This window comes from Gambusia affinis, linkage group LG16, assembly GCF_019740435.1.
Source record: "Gambusia affinis linkage group LG16, SWU_Gaff_1.0, whole genome shotgun sequence".
In the NCBI taxonomy this organism is placed as follows: Eukaryota; Metazoa; Chordata; class Actinopteri; order Cyprinodontiformes; family Poeciliidae; genus Gambusia; species Gambusia affinis.
The window spans coordinates 2,805,883-2,824,208 of NC_057883.1; the positions used below are offsets into that span (position 1 = coordinate 2,805,883).

The following is an 18,326-nucleotide window of genomic DNA, read 5'->3' on the forward strand; positions in this document are numbered from 1 at the left end:
ACAACTTGGTGGACCTAGCTCCGCCGTCGAGGACAGAGCTCCTCCTCAGAGCTGCGGTTGTAAAGGTTTCAAGCTTCCAGTCCCCCACTCAACTCCTTCAGACTAGCCAGATTCAATTAGCAAACACCTGGTGGAACTGAGCTTCTGCTGAGCTTGTTATAGAAGTTTCTACTCAGTGCAACACTGGTTAAAATGTTGCAAAAGGAGCAATGTTGTGATGCTTTCCTGAAGGCAGAGTTTCAGAAAAAGCAGGAGTATTTAAAGAGACAGAGGCCCAATTTCAAGACGTTAAGTACAGAGTCAAATTTCTTTAGTCATATTTTATATATATATATATATATATATATATATATATATATATATATATATATATATATATATATATATATATATAGTGCTATGTGCCTGGAAAATATATATTACTGCCCCTGTAAGGTTAATTAATTACTTAATTTAGGGATATTTTTTAAGAACAGTGCATAATAATAATCATCATCATAATCTGAACATAGCATTTCCAAGAGAAACGTTGTTCGTTTTGATGGCAGGTGACTCATTTCAGACAGTATTTTGTAGAAAATGGCTGCTAAATCACAGAGTTGCTTTGCCGTTTCTTTAACAACGTCATAATTTCATAAGAAGGAGCTTTCAGCCCAGTGGTAACTAGACGTTCAGTTTCTCTCGGTGAAACGGGGGAGTTCATTTTGAGGCTTGCTGAAGTAAAACCTGTGCCTGTGTCCGCCTTCAAACCAACTCCAGCATTATTCATATTTTTCACATCACTAAAACCAGGAAACAGTCTGACGTAGCACGAGCTTTCTCACATACACACACACACACGCAGCAGACCGCTGTACATTCACACTCCTGATACGTAGTGACAGGAGCAGAGGCTTCCGGCTGGGAGCTCAAACCTGTAGTAGCGGGGTCAGAGTTCAGAGGCAGTCCAGTGAGCAATTTGCGTTGTGATGTTGAAGAGCGACAAACACGTGAAGCTTTCCTACAAACAGAAATTTACAGTGAAGGCAGTCCGGCGGTCAGAGGTGGTAGTTCACTTCCTTCAATGCGCCAGGTCGGTTTGGCTGGCACTCAGGTCGTGATGTTTTCTTAAACGATGATTTCGTTCCTGACGGAAACAGAGACAGGTCAGAGCTCAGTGCCAGATCAGTGATATTAGTGTAGTAACAACACATATTACATGTATACACACCAAGAGAGAGAGAGACGTACAGGAGAAAAAGGGGGTTCAGATCTTTTCCATTTTTTAGAATTGAAAACAAGGTGTGGGTTTTTTTCCTTTAAACAACTGATCACCTCACAATACTTTTCTTAAAATCTTAATTTTCTGTCTCCCCTTTTCTCACAGCATCCAGGGTCAAGTTGCTCCAATCACAGACAGTAATCTACAACTCATACAAAAGTGTAAAATCAGAATTGTGTTGTCATGGAAAAAAGTTGTTCTACCACCAAAGTGTAATTCACAGAATTACCAGAAATGTGGACCAACAGCACATATAGTAACACAAATGGAACATGAATAATTGTGATAAACCTCAACGGTTATGAAAGCTTTTGGCAAAACAGCAGTTAGAAAAACAAAGCGGAGAACTCACTGCTAACACCAACGTTTTGACAGTCAGGCTTCCTTACTTGGTAGTGGTCTCTGGCAGGCTTGTCCGGCAAGTTAAGAACCCCCAGAGAGCTGGCCCGCTTCATGCTGCTCCCACATGCAGAGAGGCAGGGTGAGGGGTCAGGGGTCAGAGGTGAGGGGTGGAAAGTCAGCCGTGAGCTTTTAAACTCAGTGGAGTTACATGAGGGTTAATGATAATGTCACAAAAAGGTTAGTTCCACAATAATGTATCGGATCTTCTGTATTCAGATTAGACATGTACAATGTTGGCACCACTTGACGCAAATCTGCAATTTTTATTTTTATTTTTTATACATTTAGTTTGTTAGGTTGATGGATGGAAAATTCAGCAATGTGTGTGTGTGTTGTTAGACATCAGTTGTGACATTTTGGGCTGCATGTTTGTGTAAAATTGGAAGAAAAAAAAATCAAGAAAAAAAAGGTCATGTTATTCTGCCTTTTCCTGCTGGGATAGAAGTTGTGACTGACCGTTCAGATTGAGTTGGGTCTGGCAGACCAAAATGTGAAACCAGCTGCTGAGCTGTGCTTAGTTACCAACAATGAAAAACACAAAGTCTTACCAAGTATTTTTGGCCAAGTACACTTGAAATAAGACAAAACTAAGATTCTCTTTTAAATAAGTAATTCCTTAATATTGATTTTAAAAAAGTACTAGTTTCATTGGCAGATTATTTCACTTATAACATGGGAACAATGTTCTGTGATGAGTGAAATAACCTGTCAATTCAATAAGTACTTATCCGTTTTAAGGAATATTGATTTAAAACAATCACCTGTATTTTGTTAAAAAGTTACTTTTAAGTTTGTTTTCTCTTATTTCAAGTGAACTAGAATATTTGCTCTACAAAGTAGACCAAAATACGTGGTAAGATTTTGTGTTTTCGCAGTGAATAAAAAGATTTAAGAAACACAGTTTCACTATGTTGTGCGCCAAGACATTCACACTACAAGTTCAACACATGCAAACTCAAAACATAAAGCATAAAACTTAGGTTTATGTGAATGTCACTGCAGCAAACATCCATCTTAAAGTTCATTTAACACTCCAAAGGTTTAGTATTTTTTTAAATACTTTACGATGCACATTCCTTCTTAAATAGCCTGAAACGCATAATGTTATGTCTGAACAAGGCTCAACTTTCACTGCCAATAGAAAAAGTCAAACGGGTTTTCCAATTTCTACATTAGCAGTTTCGCTGTAATAATCCTAGTTCAATTTCTCTTTCAGAAATCTCATTACTCCACTTTTAAACGTTAGACTCAAATATAGATAAACAGACAAACTGGCTGGTGACCAGAATCTTTTGAATTTTAATGAGCAACCCTGACCAGAGACAATACACCAGAAATAAATGCTGCCAGGTGGAGTTCTGAATATTGGAAGCGTTTTGAAAAGATTACAGTCGACAGAATTATGCACGTTCTCTAGAGAATACATAAGGAAACTTAGCAAAGCTAGCTAGCTGTGCTAAGTGGGATAATAGCTAATGTAGAGATGCTAAACACGGTTTAAAATGCTAAGTCTGTAATTATTTTGGTCTAAATACGAGTAAAAAACGGATACACACATTTGTGATATCTGTTCAGAACAAATAAAAAGTAAGTTCTTTAGTCAAAGATGTTTCTGCAGTGACGTTACACATCAGTGAGTCCGTCATGATGGTGATGATGAGGAGCACCAACATCCTGTCCATCACCGTCATGAGGCACAGTGAAGAGCAGCAACAAGGAACACAAGAGACCAGCAAGAACAAAGATGAGGCATGCAAGTCGACATTCAGAAGAAATAAAAATTTATTCATAAATAAAAAAAGAAAAACAGAACAATGAAAAAAAAAAAATACATTTTTATTCTACACAGGACAGCCATGCAGACATTTAATACCAAAAAGATGGACTTATAAAAGTCCAGAACAGTTACAGTTCAGCCACAAAATACAGTGAATAGATGGAACGATTAGTTGGAAATTATTTCCATGGACACAACAAGTGCGATGGAAAAATCACTGGGAGACATTAGTAGTTAAACACGGCCCACTACGCCTCGAGTAGAAAAACCTTCCCTCCATTTCTCTGTTAGTCTTTGGTTTTTCACCGTGAAGATGTTCAGGTTTGGTTTACGGAGCCATTAAAGTCCGACTCTCAGGCTTTCAAATCTCCATCGTTCAAGTCAATCAAAAACATTATCTTACACACGGAGGTTAAAGATTTCTTTCCATCGGCACTTTAAGGGCTGTGTGTCAGTCAGTGCAAGTGCTCAAAAAATGCAAGAACTCAAGCATGAAAAAAAGAGAATAGCAAATGTTCCTTAAATAAAATATAAGGATTTGATGGATATTTTTTTAAAACATAATCTTTTGGAAATGTGTTAAATTCCTCGAGACGTGTTTTTCCATTAGGGCAGCACCCTTTTTGGATTATGCTTTTCTCTAAAATGATATTTCCTATCTGGAGGATTAACCGTTTTAAAGTTTTTCTTTAATGATACAAAATGACCCCAGATGTAAATACCACTAATGTGTTTACATTTTTTCTTTTTACAATACTGCACGTTTCTATAAAAGATATCATATACTTGTTTACAATACTTCTAAAAGTACTTTGTTCACCCCACTTTCACCTAAAAAAAAATAACCGTTTTTACCAAAAACCAAGGCACTTTGCAGAAGTCAGGGTTTGTTTCTGTTTCATGTTTTGATTCACCTATAGATAAAGACACCTATAAAGAAATGTAGGGGGAAAAGTAATAATTGCATATGGGACAAGAGTCCCTAAAAACACTTGTGTGCAAACGCAGCTTCAGAGTTACACCACTTCACCACCAGTGAAGTAGAAGAGTTTGCTTGTTTTGGTTCTGGTTAGCGCACCAGTCAGCTGGCTCCTCCAGGCTTCCAGTGTGCGACAGGAGCCACCTGTAGCGGTTAATGCAGGACTCTAGAGCTGCTGATAGTTACCCGGGGGTTTTGTGTTCGCCGTCTCGTGACGAACCGCCGCCTTTTAGCTTGCGGACCAGTTTCTCGCTGCTTCGACGGAGCGACGCCCGTAGTTTACTGAAGGAGCCGCTTCTCTTCAGGGACCCCGATCCGTCCTGGTGGGACACATCACAGGCTTACCTTTACTCACGCCGCTTTTCTAAGATATGCACAGATGTTAAGGACGTTCATATTTGACCAGCAGTAAGTTTGGAATTGAGATGCACCAAGAAAAAGTGGCTTGTGACTGGAATCAGATGATGCTCGGTGACTAAGGCCTTCCAGGTCGCTCTGGTAGTGTTTCCATTGACCATAAATTTATGCACATTGAAACTATGAAAATAAATCAGCTCTATGGAAACAGGACAATTTTGAAAAACTCACGTTTATGAATAAAAAGTTTTTTGTGCTAGGATCGGATGGTTTTTCAGCTGTACTGAAATGTATGTTTCTGATGTGGGAAAGCTTTGATCATATACCACCAGTGATGTGATCAACAGCCTGATGTTACTAGTGGCAAAAACTACTACTTCCTATACCAGGAAGTAGTAATACAATTACTGACATCACCACAGATCCCAACATGAATAACCATCATTTAAATGTACTTTAAACTCTATTATTTGTATTTTTATGTACTAAAATGAAATCAAAACTGGCTAGAATCAATACTTAGAGGTCAAACGTGGTGATCTTATATGGGTCACAGATTTCTGCTTTGCGCATCTCTCATGTCCAAGAAAAGAACCATCAAAGGTTGGTGCACTAATGTGATGAAGTGGTAAAACATCAAGATAATTAATTACACATTCCCAGGGCCTACATCAGCGGTCTCCAATGCCAGATGGTAAGTGACTGCCCAGAAACCTTCACATGAATTCAATTTCCAACTGAATAAAATGAAAGGCTTATAACCAGACTTCTGCATCACACAAGAAGATGCTGGGGAGATAATTGTGTCAGTTGATTCAGGTGTGTTGGAGAAAATGGCTCATGAGGTCTGGAGTTGGAGACTCCTGGTCAAGATTTTTATCAACTTTTACACTTTTAACTAGGCGATATTTACAACTTTTTGCAAAACAGTTTTACAATATTTCATAGCAGACAAACAAGTGTTGCAGTGAGATAAAAAAAAGACATCAAAACAAGCACAAACTGATGTTGATGGACATATTTGCACACTCATTGACAAGGCAGAGCTGGAACTTTAATGTTTGGGTTTAATTTTGACTCGGAAAATCTGCTATAGGAGTAGAGGTCTCTAAAATATCACACACAGTTATTTTTCACTCATAAAGCAAAAAGTGCTCACAAAGCATGTTGCCCTTACCCACAAATAAATTGGCAGTGCAAATTGTTCATGCACTAGATTTAAGTAAATCTAAAAAAAGGGCTAAAAAACAATATCCTTCTATCCATTTATCCGTCTAATAGTGTCTAACGGAGACGGGGAGCGCTGGGTGGCGGAGATTACTGTCCTGGGTTCGATTCCCCGTCTTTAAGATCAGCCGATAGTCGGTCGCCCAAAGTTAAGGAAATCGAGGCCAATTTTTCAATCGGTCAATTTGTCGGTTCACCCTTACCAATAAACCATCGTTGGGTGATCAGTTTCTAGGTTCTGTTATTGTAATACACATATGTTACTGTAGGGTGTTACATCTTGTTCTCTGGACTGCATATTGTTCTGTGCTCCAAGCAGTTGAAATCTAGCACTAAATTTAGTGGTTACCTTGGTAACTCCTTGAGTCTATCTGTCAATATTGTAAAAGAATGACTAGTTATATTGTGATAATTATGCTACATTATTTCTGAAGCATAAAGGCTTTTCTGCTTTAACCTAAAACAGATTGATCTTGTTGTAAAGTCCAGCTAACTTTGACCTCAGGCTATCTGGACTGTAGCTTTGACAAACCCAACGTCTCCAAGAAGTCAACTGAGGTGAGTGAACTCCTGGACACCAAGCTGCCCAGTAAACCTCTGGAACATGGAGATTGACAATTTGAAAGATAATTTATAAAAACGTGGAATAAAAAAAAGGACATGCGTAAGTGAGATATGAAAGTGTTTTGCTGCTGTGTGGTGCAAGAAACTTCACTCTCATTCGATCACGAAGGCACACAGAAGCAGAGAAGGAACGCACAAAGAGGCAAGAGGCACAGGTTCAGGTAAAGCAGAGAGATTAGGTTTTATTAGAAGTTAAAGAAACTGGGAGATGCACAAACAAGACAGAAGACACAGAATATTAGTAGCAGAAGTCGAGGACAGGCTGAGGAGAAGCCTACTTAAACCCCAAAGTTTCAGGAAATGCAACAATAAATGCTTGTTTACACCAAATGCCGCCACTTTCTCACTACCAACCCTAAGATAGATACACAGACGGTAGAGATGAAACTCTTTTTTTCAGCTGAATTTATCTGAATACAGTTTTAAATTAAATAAATAACAATAATAAAAAACTTGCAACTTTTCTTAAATCCACATTTTAATTCCTGCTGCATGAAAACCAGCTGCCATTCAGATGCTCTATTGACCCCTGACCTCCCAGTAAACAGATGAGCACAAAGTGACAAACTATTGGCTGCTGTGGCAGGAAGTGAGATCTAGATGTGCAGAACTACAAGCTACGCTGCTCCTGATCATGCTGATGCTGTTATTTACAATGTGTTTAGTCACTAGTGGGGATTCTTTCTGTCAACAGAAAATGGATAATACAGTTCATTAGAACTGCAGGATATCAGAACCTGGTGACATGCTTTATAACATCTACTGTGTGTTCTCTGACTGGAATATCTGGTCATGTCATAATGCCATCTACAGGCTGTGTTTCTATAAGACATGAGGATTATTGTAGAGGATTTTAATAGGAGCTGATATGTTTGAACACCCAAACATCAACATCAGCCAAAATGTCTCTTTTCTCATCCGTGTTATTTCTCTTCGTCCTTCCTACTTTGGTACAGATTTGTTTCATTAGGACGTGTCGCCTTCAGGTCGGCTCCGTTTTCACAAACACAACTAACGACAGAGGAGCAGATCCAATGCTTGATCCTGATTATTTCTAACCCGCTTTTTGAACACAAACCAACATTTCTTTTAAGGTTTTTGCCCGTACTAATTTCTGAGAAATGAGATCCACATTTCCATAAAACTGCATATACATACACAGGCGTAGTAAGAAACAAGGTGTGTAAGAATTAGAACAACCATCTGACAGCTCTGTGGAGCTCTAAACAGCTGACTACGTTGGCAATTCGTGTTTAAATGTGATGCAAAAGAATTCATTCCCCCTTATAACTTGTTCAAGTTACAATCACAAACCTTTTTCTTTTTTCTTTTTTTTTTTAGAGCTTTTAGGCAAAAAAACCAACAGAGTAGCAGCACATAACTGAACTTCCATGTATTTTTTGTACCCCACTCTTCAGTCATTATCAAAACAGCTTTTCTTACCAACTCTGCAAAATAGTCAATTAGTATAATAAGTCAAATAAACACTAAATTTGCTAAATATGATCAAGTGTTCACTAAAGGAATGGTGTTATTAAATTTTAGGCAATTAAATTTAAATTTTGTTATTTTGAGAAGAGACTTGAATTGTTTATGTCCCTTTTATTTTATTATTATTATTATTATTTTTTTTTATACAGATTTCCAGTATTAAATTGGCCTAAAAGGTTAAATGAAAAATCTGCATAATGTGATCATTTCTTTATCCGAATAATTGTCAGAATACTTGACAAAATACTCACTTACTAAAATAACTGTTAGCTGCAGTCCTACATATGAATGTAGATCTTTGATCACACGTTTACAAGTCATTGTCCATTTACTCTGTCCAGCTACCCAGAATAATGCTGCCACCACCATGATTCACTGTTGATGTTGTGCAGCAGATGTACAGACTAATTAGGTGACTTCTGAAGGCAGCTGGTTGCTATGATACATATTTTTTAGACTATATCAAAGTAAAAGGTGCTGAAGCAAAAAAAAAAAAAAAACTGCTGCACTTTTCAGATTTTAATTTGTAAAAGGTTTTGAAAACTGTTTCTTTTCATTCTATTTCACAATTATGCACTACTTTGTGTTAGTCTCTCTCATAAAATCCTCCAAAAATCACAACACTGAATTTTATGATCGTATCCTGACAAAAGGAGGAAAAGGTTTCAGAAATATGAAAACTTTTGCGAGGAACAGTAAGTGAGCAATAAGCTGATTGTTTTGGAGTTCAGGCCAAAATGAAGGGAATCCCTGGGCAGAACAGCTATGTTTATAGACATACTGTCACAGCGGTCGCCCACCACCCACAGCTGATGAACGGTTCAGTGGGGTTAGAGGGGCGTCAGAGTGGTATCAGTGTGGTTCAGTGTGGTGCGAAGAATCCCTCCAGGAAATAAAAAAAAAAAAAAGAGTGAGGGGTTGGAGCCGGAAATTGAAGAAAACCGCAAAGCTGGAGGGGTGGAGGCGAGGTGAGCCCAGGCATCCGTCATGCAGAAGACAAGTTTTTAGAACCATTACAAGGCATCTGGAGTTAAGCCTGCCATCCAGACAGAGCAGAAAGACAAGAGAGAAAGAGAAATATAAACAGTGACAGGTAGAGGAACAAAGGCACATGAGACATGGAGCAAAAGTTGCAAAAGCAAAGCTAAGCAGGCAGATGGAGGGAAACAAAAACACCAGCAGACAATAATCAGACACAAGCTCTGTTTACCAAACAGTGGAAGGAAGCATTAGATCTGTACACACATCAGAAAAAACTAAACAAATACTAAAACAAAAGGCACATATCGAAATATATATTTATGTCATTCAATATGGTAAACAATTTGATATTTTCCCAATTTGTGCAAGTACAGCAGGGCTAATTTTCACAAATGGTTCTAAGGTTCCTCAACTGTCTAGAAAACCTTTTCCCAAGGTCTGGACTTCCATTTTCCACTGTTTATGACGAAATACTGCATCTTTTTGATTTGCCCACCAGGTGGAGCTGTTTAACAGTCCACTGTGTTGGTTTAATCCTGTGTCTGAATTTGGAAAACAGCTGAGAGACTTTTATTAAGGCGGTGGAACTTTGTTAAAGCACAGCAAAATAAAAAAACAAACAAAAAAAAAAAACAGGAGAGGAATAAAGAAAACACATGAGAGCAGCCAGAACTAACGTATTTAAAAATACCCCCACCCCCACTAAGCTATTAACTTAGATATTTTTTTCAAATTTTTATTTATTTATTTTTTTTTGTATTTAAAAAATTGCTAAAAAGAAATAAGCTATGTACTGCAATTTCTTTTTTCCTCTCTCTGGCTGCAAAAATGTTTATGGACAAAGATAAAAAAAAAATAAAAAAAAGCGAAGGAAAAAAATGAGGAGAAAAGTCAGTTTTTGTTCTCGAAAGCAGCACATCAAACAAATGCGTGGACACATGCAGCACAATGCACACAGATAGAGAACATCAAGCAGGAGTACAGTACAGAGCCCTGGTTAAGTCAGAAAAGAGTTTTCAGTTTGATTTATTAATTAGAGGGAAGAGAAGTGGTTTCACAGTTGCCTGTAGAGGGCGCCGAAGAGGAAACGATTTCTTTGACAAGTTGAAAACCAAAATATGGCTTTGAAATTGCAGATAGATGATGAAGTACAGGCATAAAAATGTAACAAGTTTGACAATAACATATTGTAAATCAACAGTTTATCATCTATTAATAATATAAATTCAGTTGATTATTTTTTTCTGTTAAGTATAAATGAAGACAAAACCAATCCCTTCTGAAGCTCGGTTGGGTTCAGGTGTTTGGTTCGGCTGCATCCTCTCTAGAAACACTCCCACAGTCATGACCAGGGGTGGCTCAGATGCTCATTGATTGTTTCGGGTGCTATGGCAACCGTTGCTATGCAAGAGGACTAGTTCAGCAGAAGCAGCAGCAACTTACAGCCAAGTCTACATCTACATGTAGTGTCACTGCAGCAACTGGAAGCAGAACACTGCAGGCTCTCCAGAAGGTTAGAAACGTGACTGTGCTGCAGAGTCAGACTGGATGGGTTTATATGTGGTAGGTTTACTGTAGAAAAATGTTGTTTTGTGGGTTAGAAAGTGGAACAGAAAACATTTTAAGCGAGGAATGCTCAAGAAAACGAGCAGACATCTGGGATCAAATGATTTTATCCTTGAGTGGACCAGATCACTGATTGGCCTGCTTTAAACTAAACATACTCTTGGGCCTAGTCCACACATAGCCGGATTTCTGGGGAAACGAATACATTTTAATGCATTTTGGTCTTTCGTGCAAAAAGCTCAGTTTAAAATCACTAAAAACGATTATTTATGAAAACTCCAACAGAAGTGGAGATTTGAGAAAACAGCATTTCTGTTTGCGTGTGTACATGGAAAAACAGAGTTTTAAGGTCTATTGGTCTAAGTTTAAAGACCAATATATCAACATACTTTGACTAGATTCCCAATCAACATTGTCTTATGTTTTAATAAGTATGTTTTCTAATAAGTTATTTAAAAGCACTTCAACCTATACACCTGTCCACACAAATGAAGTCACGTTTAATTCCCAACAGGAAGTCGAGGTTATTTTGAAGGATTCTGATTGGCTGACATAGATTTCAGCTCTGTGTTACACTGCCCCTACTGGGTTGGCATGTTTAAAACAAAGCTCAGAGGTGGACTTGTGGGGGTTCGTGCAGATGGAAACCGATCCTTAGTGTATGATTTTTTATTTCTTTTTAAGCAATGTGGTGGAGTTAATCCTTTTTATAAGAACCTTGCTTCATGTGGATAAGGCCAAAGTCCCGATGGCCATAAAGAAAACCATTGAATGCTACCAGGTTGAGCTAACAACACTTCAGTATGGAAGTTATTTCAGAAAGTTCTACAATTTCAGTATTAGTGAAATGTTTAAGAATGACATCAGAAGAAGCACAGAGATACAAGAAGCTTCTAGAAAGGAAGCTGCATGTAAGCTTCAGGTGGCTAGCCAGGCTAATGCTAGTAACTGCTAATAAAAGATGCTAAATGTTTGCTGTTATTGTGTCTTTGTTATAAATATACACAAATATAACTAGGTAATGCATCATAAGAGAAACGCTTTGTGTGGTTACAATAATTCAGTAGCTTTTCCCCTCAAATGATGAAACTTCAATCTGTTTAATAGAAGATATACTATAATTCTTTTTAAAAGGTTTTACAATTAAAATCCATGTCCTATCGCCTTTGGACGTTACTGTAACATTCAAAGAGCAACATTTGAAATTGACTAAATTATAGATCAGAAATCATACAAAAGAATAAAAAATCTTTGATTATTTGATGGCTCATACAATTCAACTTGTGTGACTTGAGTTTTAACCCTTGAGGCACCTTTAAACTGTCTACTCACTTTTCAACTCCACTTGGTACAACATATAAAACCTAAATAAAAATTCAATATTCATTTTTTTCCATTTTCACTGCATTAAATCTTTTCAACAACTTCAGACCTGCACAGCAATATGCTTTTCATATTTTTAAAATCTATGTTTATGTGCCTGTTTTGTCCAAAAAATGTCTGAGTTTCTGTAAGAGAAAAACTTACAATAAACAATCCCCAACTACAACAGCAGCATGGAAACAGCAGGTGACAGTCAATCAGCATCATCAGTAAGATACTATTGAAATCATCCACATGTAGCTGATCGAACAGTAAAACTGTTTCCGTTTTAGATGATGCTATTCTGTTTTAGAACAACACTTTGTATGTATCTTTATTGAGAGAAGCCAATGAACAATGTTTTTCCCCCCAAACATCCAAACAGACATTAATTGTAATCTAATAAAAGAAACAGGTGTTAAGTTTACAAAGGTGATTGAATGAAAAACAAACAGAGGGAAGCAAACTTTCAGGTGGTTATAGTACTTTGTTTTTATCCTCACTCCCTTCACTCATTTGCAACTGTGGCTTTGGTCCATAAAGATGGAGGATGAGTATCATAGGGACGTAGCTGACAGGCTGCTGGTATAAACGCTGAGGGCTGTGTACTGTACTTACCCCGTTCCACTCCACGCTCATACTCACTTCCTCGCCACCGTCCGGCCCGCTCTCGTACTTCACCGTGTCTGAAGTCAGACTCTCTCGGCTGCGATGCTTGTCGCCAGCCTCTGGTTCACTGAGAACCTCGGCGACACGTTGCTTGTGCACGTTGTCCAGACCCTGAAACACAACAGAGCTCGTGGGTTTACTTTAAATATGGGACGGGTCGCAACAACAAGTCAATGTAATTTCACTGCAACTATTTTATAAACTACAACAAAGTAATTCAATTAATTACTTTTTAATATCTGGACAGTAATGTGTCATGCCATTTGCTGATCTGGGCTTGAATAAGATATTAGGTGCAACTACTTCAGCATGTTTTTATCTCATATTGTTTTGAAATATTCTAACCAAAGCTTTTTGCCATGTGACTCTTACAGTTTCACTTGGATATTCTTATACATAGTTCTTCAGAAAACGTTCTGCAGTGTGAGCTATCCTGCTCTGTTCTCTGACCATTTCTGCTCCAATTCTATTTCAGTCTTCTCAAAGAAGAAACCCTCAATAGTTTTAGATTGTTTAAATCAAAATGAGCATTTTCATAAAGTTTAATTTTTAACCCAATGTCAATATTATATATATAAATATAACAAAGTACAGTACTGTTTTTGAAAGTGCAGGAACAAAAACTGATCAATTGTGTGAGAGAAACATTTGCGCCGTTTGACTCACTTCAACCAGCAGAAGTGAAACAGCCCACCTGCTTTCTGGAGCGCATGGCTGCCTCCTCCAGAGTCTCAGCTGCCTCAAACTTGCCCTGCCGCCTGTAAAGAGCTCCCAGGTTCTTCAGGGTTGTGGTCACCGTGGGGCTGGAAAGCGGTGAGAGGATTATAATGTTTGTACGTCACTTTGTCGATCGAGAAAATAAGAGCTGTGATTGTCTACTGATTTACTACATGTTCATTTTAGCCATCTCCTCAATACAAATCTGTCAAAGAAAATGTGTAAATTGGTTCAGGTGTGTTCTGTGGTCATTTGGAAGTGGGAATAACTTGGATGAACCTGGAATATCAAAAACAAGCTTGATAATAAACAATATTTCAGGCTGAGGATGTGAGATGTAGGAGGAAAAACTGACCTGTCAACTTTACATGCTTTGTACCAGCCTCCATATTCTCCAAACTGTGAACTGTCCTTCAGTTTCCCCTGTGAAATAACATACAGCATTTATTCTGTGTTGTATTCCAATAACACAGGCAGGTTAAAGCCTTTGACTTGCAAGACTGAACCTGAAATGGTCAACTTGTGCACCACTGCTATTAATAAACATCACAATACATCAGAGTTAACAATAAAACGATTTTAAACGGACGTTTAAGAATCAGTGTGTTGCAAACTCGCCTTGCTTTGTTCCTCTCTCTCTTCAGCATGCATCCAGATTGGTTTGTTCTCATCTGAAAGAGGAAAGAAAAAAAAAATCAGCTGTGGCAACTAGAACATGTAAACCAAAAGGTTGTTTTTGTTTACAGCCGTCTTCCTTTTGAAAGCAGATGTTGGGGGTTGCTTTAAAAAAAGTTTTGAATTATTTTTGTCTATGTCAGCTGTAATTCAGTCAGAACTACAGATGACCTCTGACTGGCCACCACAACTGGTTAATTTTACACTTGACCAGGGATGCAGCGACCACTTTCATTTTTTCTTACTTCTGATATCGATATCTGAGCTTTAGTATCAATCGATGTAGAAAACATTGCTGAATTTATTTAAAATATTTCTTTTTTAAAACAGAGAGTACTGAATTACAAATGTGTTTGCTAACTCTGCACCAGTACAGAACACTGAAATACAACAATACATATAAAAACACATAAAACAACTTTTACTTGGTCAGTCAGTGGAATTAGGAGTAGAACAGCCAGTGTAAAATAAGTGATAAAGAAAGTGAAACTGACAAAAACAATAGGTTGACTATTTTGGTAAAAGATGTAAAAAATAAACTGAAACAAGCCTTCTTTCAAATGGTTCAGAAAAAGCAATTAGGAATTCTAAATATAATGTAAAATAAATAATAAAACATGATGCCGCTCAGAGAACAAAGCATAGAATTAGTCTGACTAGATTTTCTGTTATGGATCAAGCACATCGTCACCAATATCTGATCTATATGGGACAATATTGACAATATTGTCCCGTATCGTCAATATTGGGATGATACGGATGATAATATCCAATCGGTGCATCTCTACACTTGACCAGCTCTGACCAGTTGATACCCAAGAAACAAAAAAAACTTTTTGTTTTCTTCCCCCCAATCACTGCAATAGAAGTCTGAACAAAGACAATTATTTTCTTCAGGTAGGTCAAGGATTGTTGAATATTTTTAACCTGTTTGTGATAACTATACATGTTCTTATTAAGTTGATAATTCTATATAATCTTACCATCAACAGAGCCAAACTCCCTCTCATGCGCGCGGGTGAGGATTTCTTTGTACAGAGTCTCAGCCTGCTTGAATTTGCCCTGTTTTAGGTAACAGGAAGCCTAAAGAACACAGACAAGCAGCTATTGTGATCAGAATCACAGTGAAAAGAGATCCAACGAGGCCAAAGTCTCAGCCTTGAGATGGGAGTATTTTATGCTTTGGAATACTTTCCCTCCTAAAAGCTTCAACCTTCCTCACCAGGTTGTTCTTGGTTTTGGCCACGTTGGGGTCGTCTGGTCCCAGTTTGGTCTGGTAGATCTCCAGAGCTCTCATGTAGTAATACTCCACCTCCTCATACTTGCCCTGGTTCTGGCACAGCAGGGCGAGGTTGTTCAGCTGCTTGGCAACGTCTGGGTGGTCCTTGCCCAACACCTGGGGGGAAATAAAGCATCAAGGGTTTTCTTTCTATAAAAAGAGAGAACAACAACCAAAAATATCTTCAAGGAGTTGTTGAAGGACAAGAAAGACAAATTACAAAAGACTCCAAGACATTCAACAAGAATCCTGGTAACAACTGTTTATACAATTATTGGGAAATGAAACTCCTGGCTTTATACAAGATCTTTCCTCAAACAGTGAGGATGATCTTGTTAATGATCTCAATGCTTACAGGCCACTGCCTGAAACTGGCTGCAAGATCCTGATCAGAGAATCTCTGCTCGGATAATTTGAAGCAGCTCCACATCATGGCAGAAGGTGTGTTCTGAGTCTGGCTGAGCAGCATAGCAGGCCGGGTCACCAGGGTCACCAAGCAGAGAAATTATAAAGGAAAGAGGAAGGATGCGTCACACTGCTGTTTGTAAAAGGAAGCAGCAATACTCAGCGTTGTGTTGCTCATAAAAACAGAGACAAGATAGGCAATAAGCCCTCACGCTAGCAAGTTATTTTTCCACTTTGGTGTTCGCTGTTAGCTCACTGAGTCAGTCTGCGGAAAGCCTGCAGGATTGCTTTGCAACCTGCTGTGGACACACTTCAGTGTCTGTAACCCACATGGTGGCTCTGATGTAGAAAATTTATTAGCACTATTAACTTAGTCCTGACCGCTAACACTTCCTCCTGTGATACAGAAGTGCTGGATCCCGTATCCTCATGTTATTTATCCCAACCTCTAGCACTCTCCTTTCACCACATCCTGTGGAAGTTTATTCAGGAAGAGGCTCAAATGTTCCAATGAAAAATGGGAAATGCTTTCCAGAGGCAAGATTAGTCCTCACTTCCATTTCCAGATGTGACTTAATATGCCTGTAGGTGTTATAGAAGCAGTTATCCACTTACAGCTCACATTACTGATATACTTATAAAACAAAACTATAAAGATAATGTGCTCAACTCCAATCCATTGAGTCAATAGAAATCTGGTAGATTTTTTTGCCAGTATGCTAAAAGAAAAATACTACTTAATATATCAATACTTTCTCTCAAATTTTAACAAGTTTATTAATCTTATATATTCTGAGTGAACAGATTACTAATCAGACTGAAAATATAAGAACATATAAAACTTGCTGCGTCTAGTAGCATTCTACCGTCTAGACAGACGGAACATTAGAACAACCTCTAAGGTGCATTCAGGGACGACTTGTAAACATCCGACACGTATTATCATACAACTACAAAGTGATGTAAGCATCATCAACCATCAGTGCAATCTAATTCAAAAATAACCCCAAAAAATGATACACAATATTTTATTGTCACATAATTTATCCAGTTATTGGTTACAACTGATCATCCTTAGTTGATGTAACTATTTTCACAAATTTGAAAAATTCTTTGTTTAGTGCTGAGCAAAGTAAAATTGTTTCTATAAATAGAAGTGAAACAAAAACACACAGAAGTGTAAATTCAAAACCCAAGGATGTACTGAACCAGGACCTTAATGCACATTTATACACCTATTTACAATTTATTTACTGTCTCTGTTCTTGTATCAATAAACTTCCAACAGAAAAATATTAGAGAACATTATTCTCCTGTTGAAAAGAATAATGGCATGAATTTAATAGTTGGTACAATCTAAAATGCAACATTTTAAATTGAGAAATATTACTTCTTTCCTATTCTTTTGATAACAATCAACAGTGATATCAAATGTAATATAGTGAATACTTCAAATTAGACAGTATTATCATTACTCAGAGGAGTTTGGAAATTATCATAAAAGACTACAGACAAACAAAACTAAGTATTTGTTTACAACAGATTTTCATTGTCTTTAAGTAAATATCAGCCACTTTCACTAATAGGTTTAATGAGGAGAAGTTAACATCTTTTTATAAATGATAAGACACTATTTAAATTCCTCAATCTGAACTAAGCTGACCTCTCAGTCTCTCTCTCTTACTGTGCACAATAACTCACTGCTTTATGGAAGATCTATCAAAAGCTGTGTTTCCAAAACAAATGTATGCAAAACTTTTTTGATGTTCTGCTAATGTTGGAAGAAAAATAAATAAATTGCAATGGTGCGTTTCCATTAAATAAGAAATGTATTTAAAATCACACATGAACAAGTGTGTTCACTGATTAAGTCATTAAAAACAAGCCGCATCATCATCCTACCACGACTTCCTGTCGTCTTTTTCGGCAGTAGTTACATCCAGCTGTTAATCACGTGGCCTGTATGATCCAAAAAATGTTCCTATGCAGTTTTGCGACGTACATAAATTTTGGTACAGCTGAAAAATTACCTCATCCTACAGCAAAAACTTTTTTAGCAAAAAAATTATAAAATAAATAAATATTTTTTTCAAAATTAGAGCATTTCCATTAAGCAAATGTATTTTTGTAATTCCAATTTATGTGGTCACTGGAAACGCAACCACATAAAATCCCAGTAAAATATACTTAAATTTATAGTGACTGAATGGTAAAAACACTTTGGCCGGGCACCGAACAGACATTCACACATATGTTGTATTAACATGCTTTGTCCCGGGCAGATTTGCTCTAGAGTCTAGAGTCTAGACTCTAGACTCTTTCATTGTCCATCATTTTGACAGGCAAAGAAAATCTGTCAATTTTTGTCATATTATAAAATCAAGACAATGAGATATTGAATTGCATTTCATTTTAATATTCAACAACCTGAATAGAGAATCCACTTTTTGCCATGAATGCATGCAGCATTTTTTCCGCTCTGACTAAAAACTGCTGACTCTGGTCCCAATAAAAACATAGAAACAATAAAATTATGAGCATAGACACGAACTGC

General features: G+C 37.5%; 1 protein-coding gene across 4 annotated transcripts in view; it reads right to left on the reverse strand.

The window, feature by feature from the left end:
- Positions 1-410: 410 nt before the first annotated feature.
- klc1a (kinesin light chain 1a) overlaps positions 411-18,326 on the reverse strand; it is a 32,818-nt gene continuing 14,902 nt past the window's right edge. For 2 of the 4 annotated variants that reach the window (XM_044142857.1, XM_044142858.1), the window contains exons 8-16: positions 15,311-15,484; positions 15,072-15,171; positions 14,032-14,084; positions 13,769-13,836; positions 13,391-13,499; positions 12,646-12,807; positions 4,606-4,739; positions 1,651-1,717; positions 411-1,126 (exon numbers count right to left, since the gene is read on the reverse strand). In XM_044142857.1, the coding sequence (XP_043998792.1) occupies positions 1,061-1,126; positions 1,651-1,717; positions 4,606-4,739; positions 12,646-12,807; positions 13,391-13,499; positions 13,769-13,836; positions 14,032-14,084; positions 15,072-15,171; positions 15,311-15,484 (933 nt within the window). In that variant the 3' untranslated portion in view covers positions 411-1,060. Of the gene's footprint in view, positions 1,127-1,650; positions 1,718-3,482; positions 9,155-12,645; positions 12,808-13,390; positions 13,500-13,768; positions 13,837-14,031; positions 14,085-15,071; positions 15,172-15,310; positions 15,485-18,326 lie in introns of those variants that run through there. The other 2 variants (XM_044142859.1, XM_044142860.1) reach the window with 2 other exon arrangements.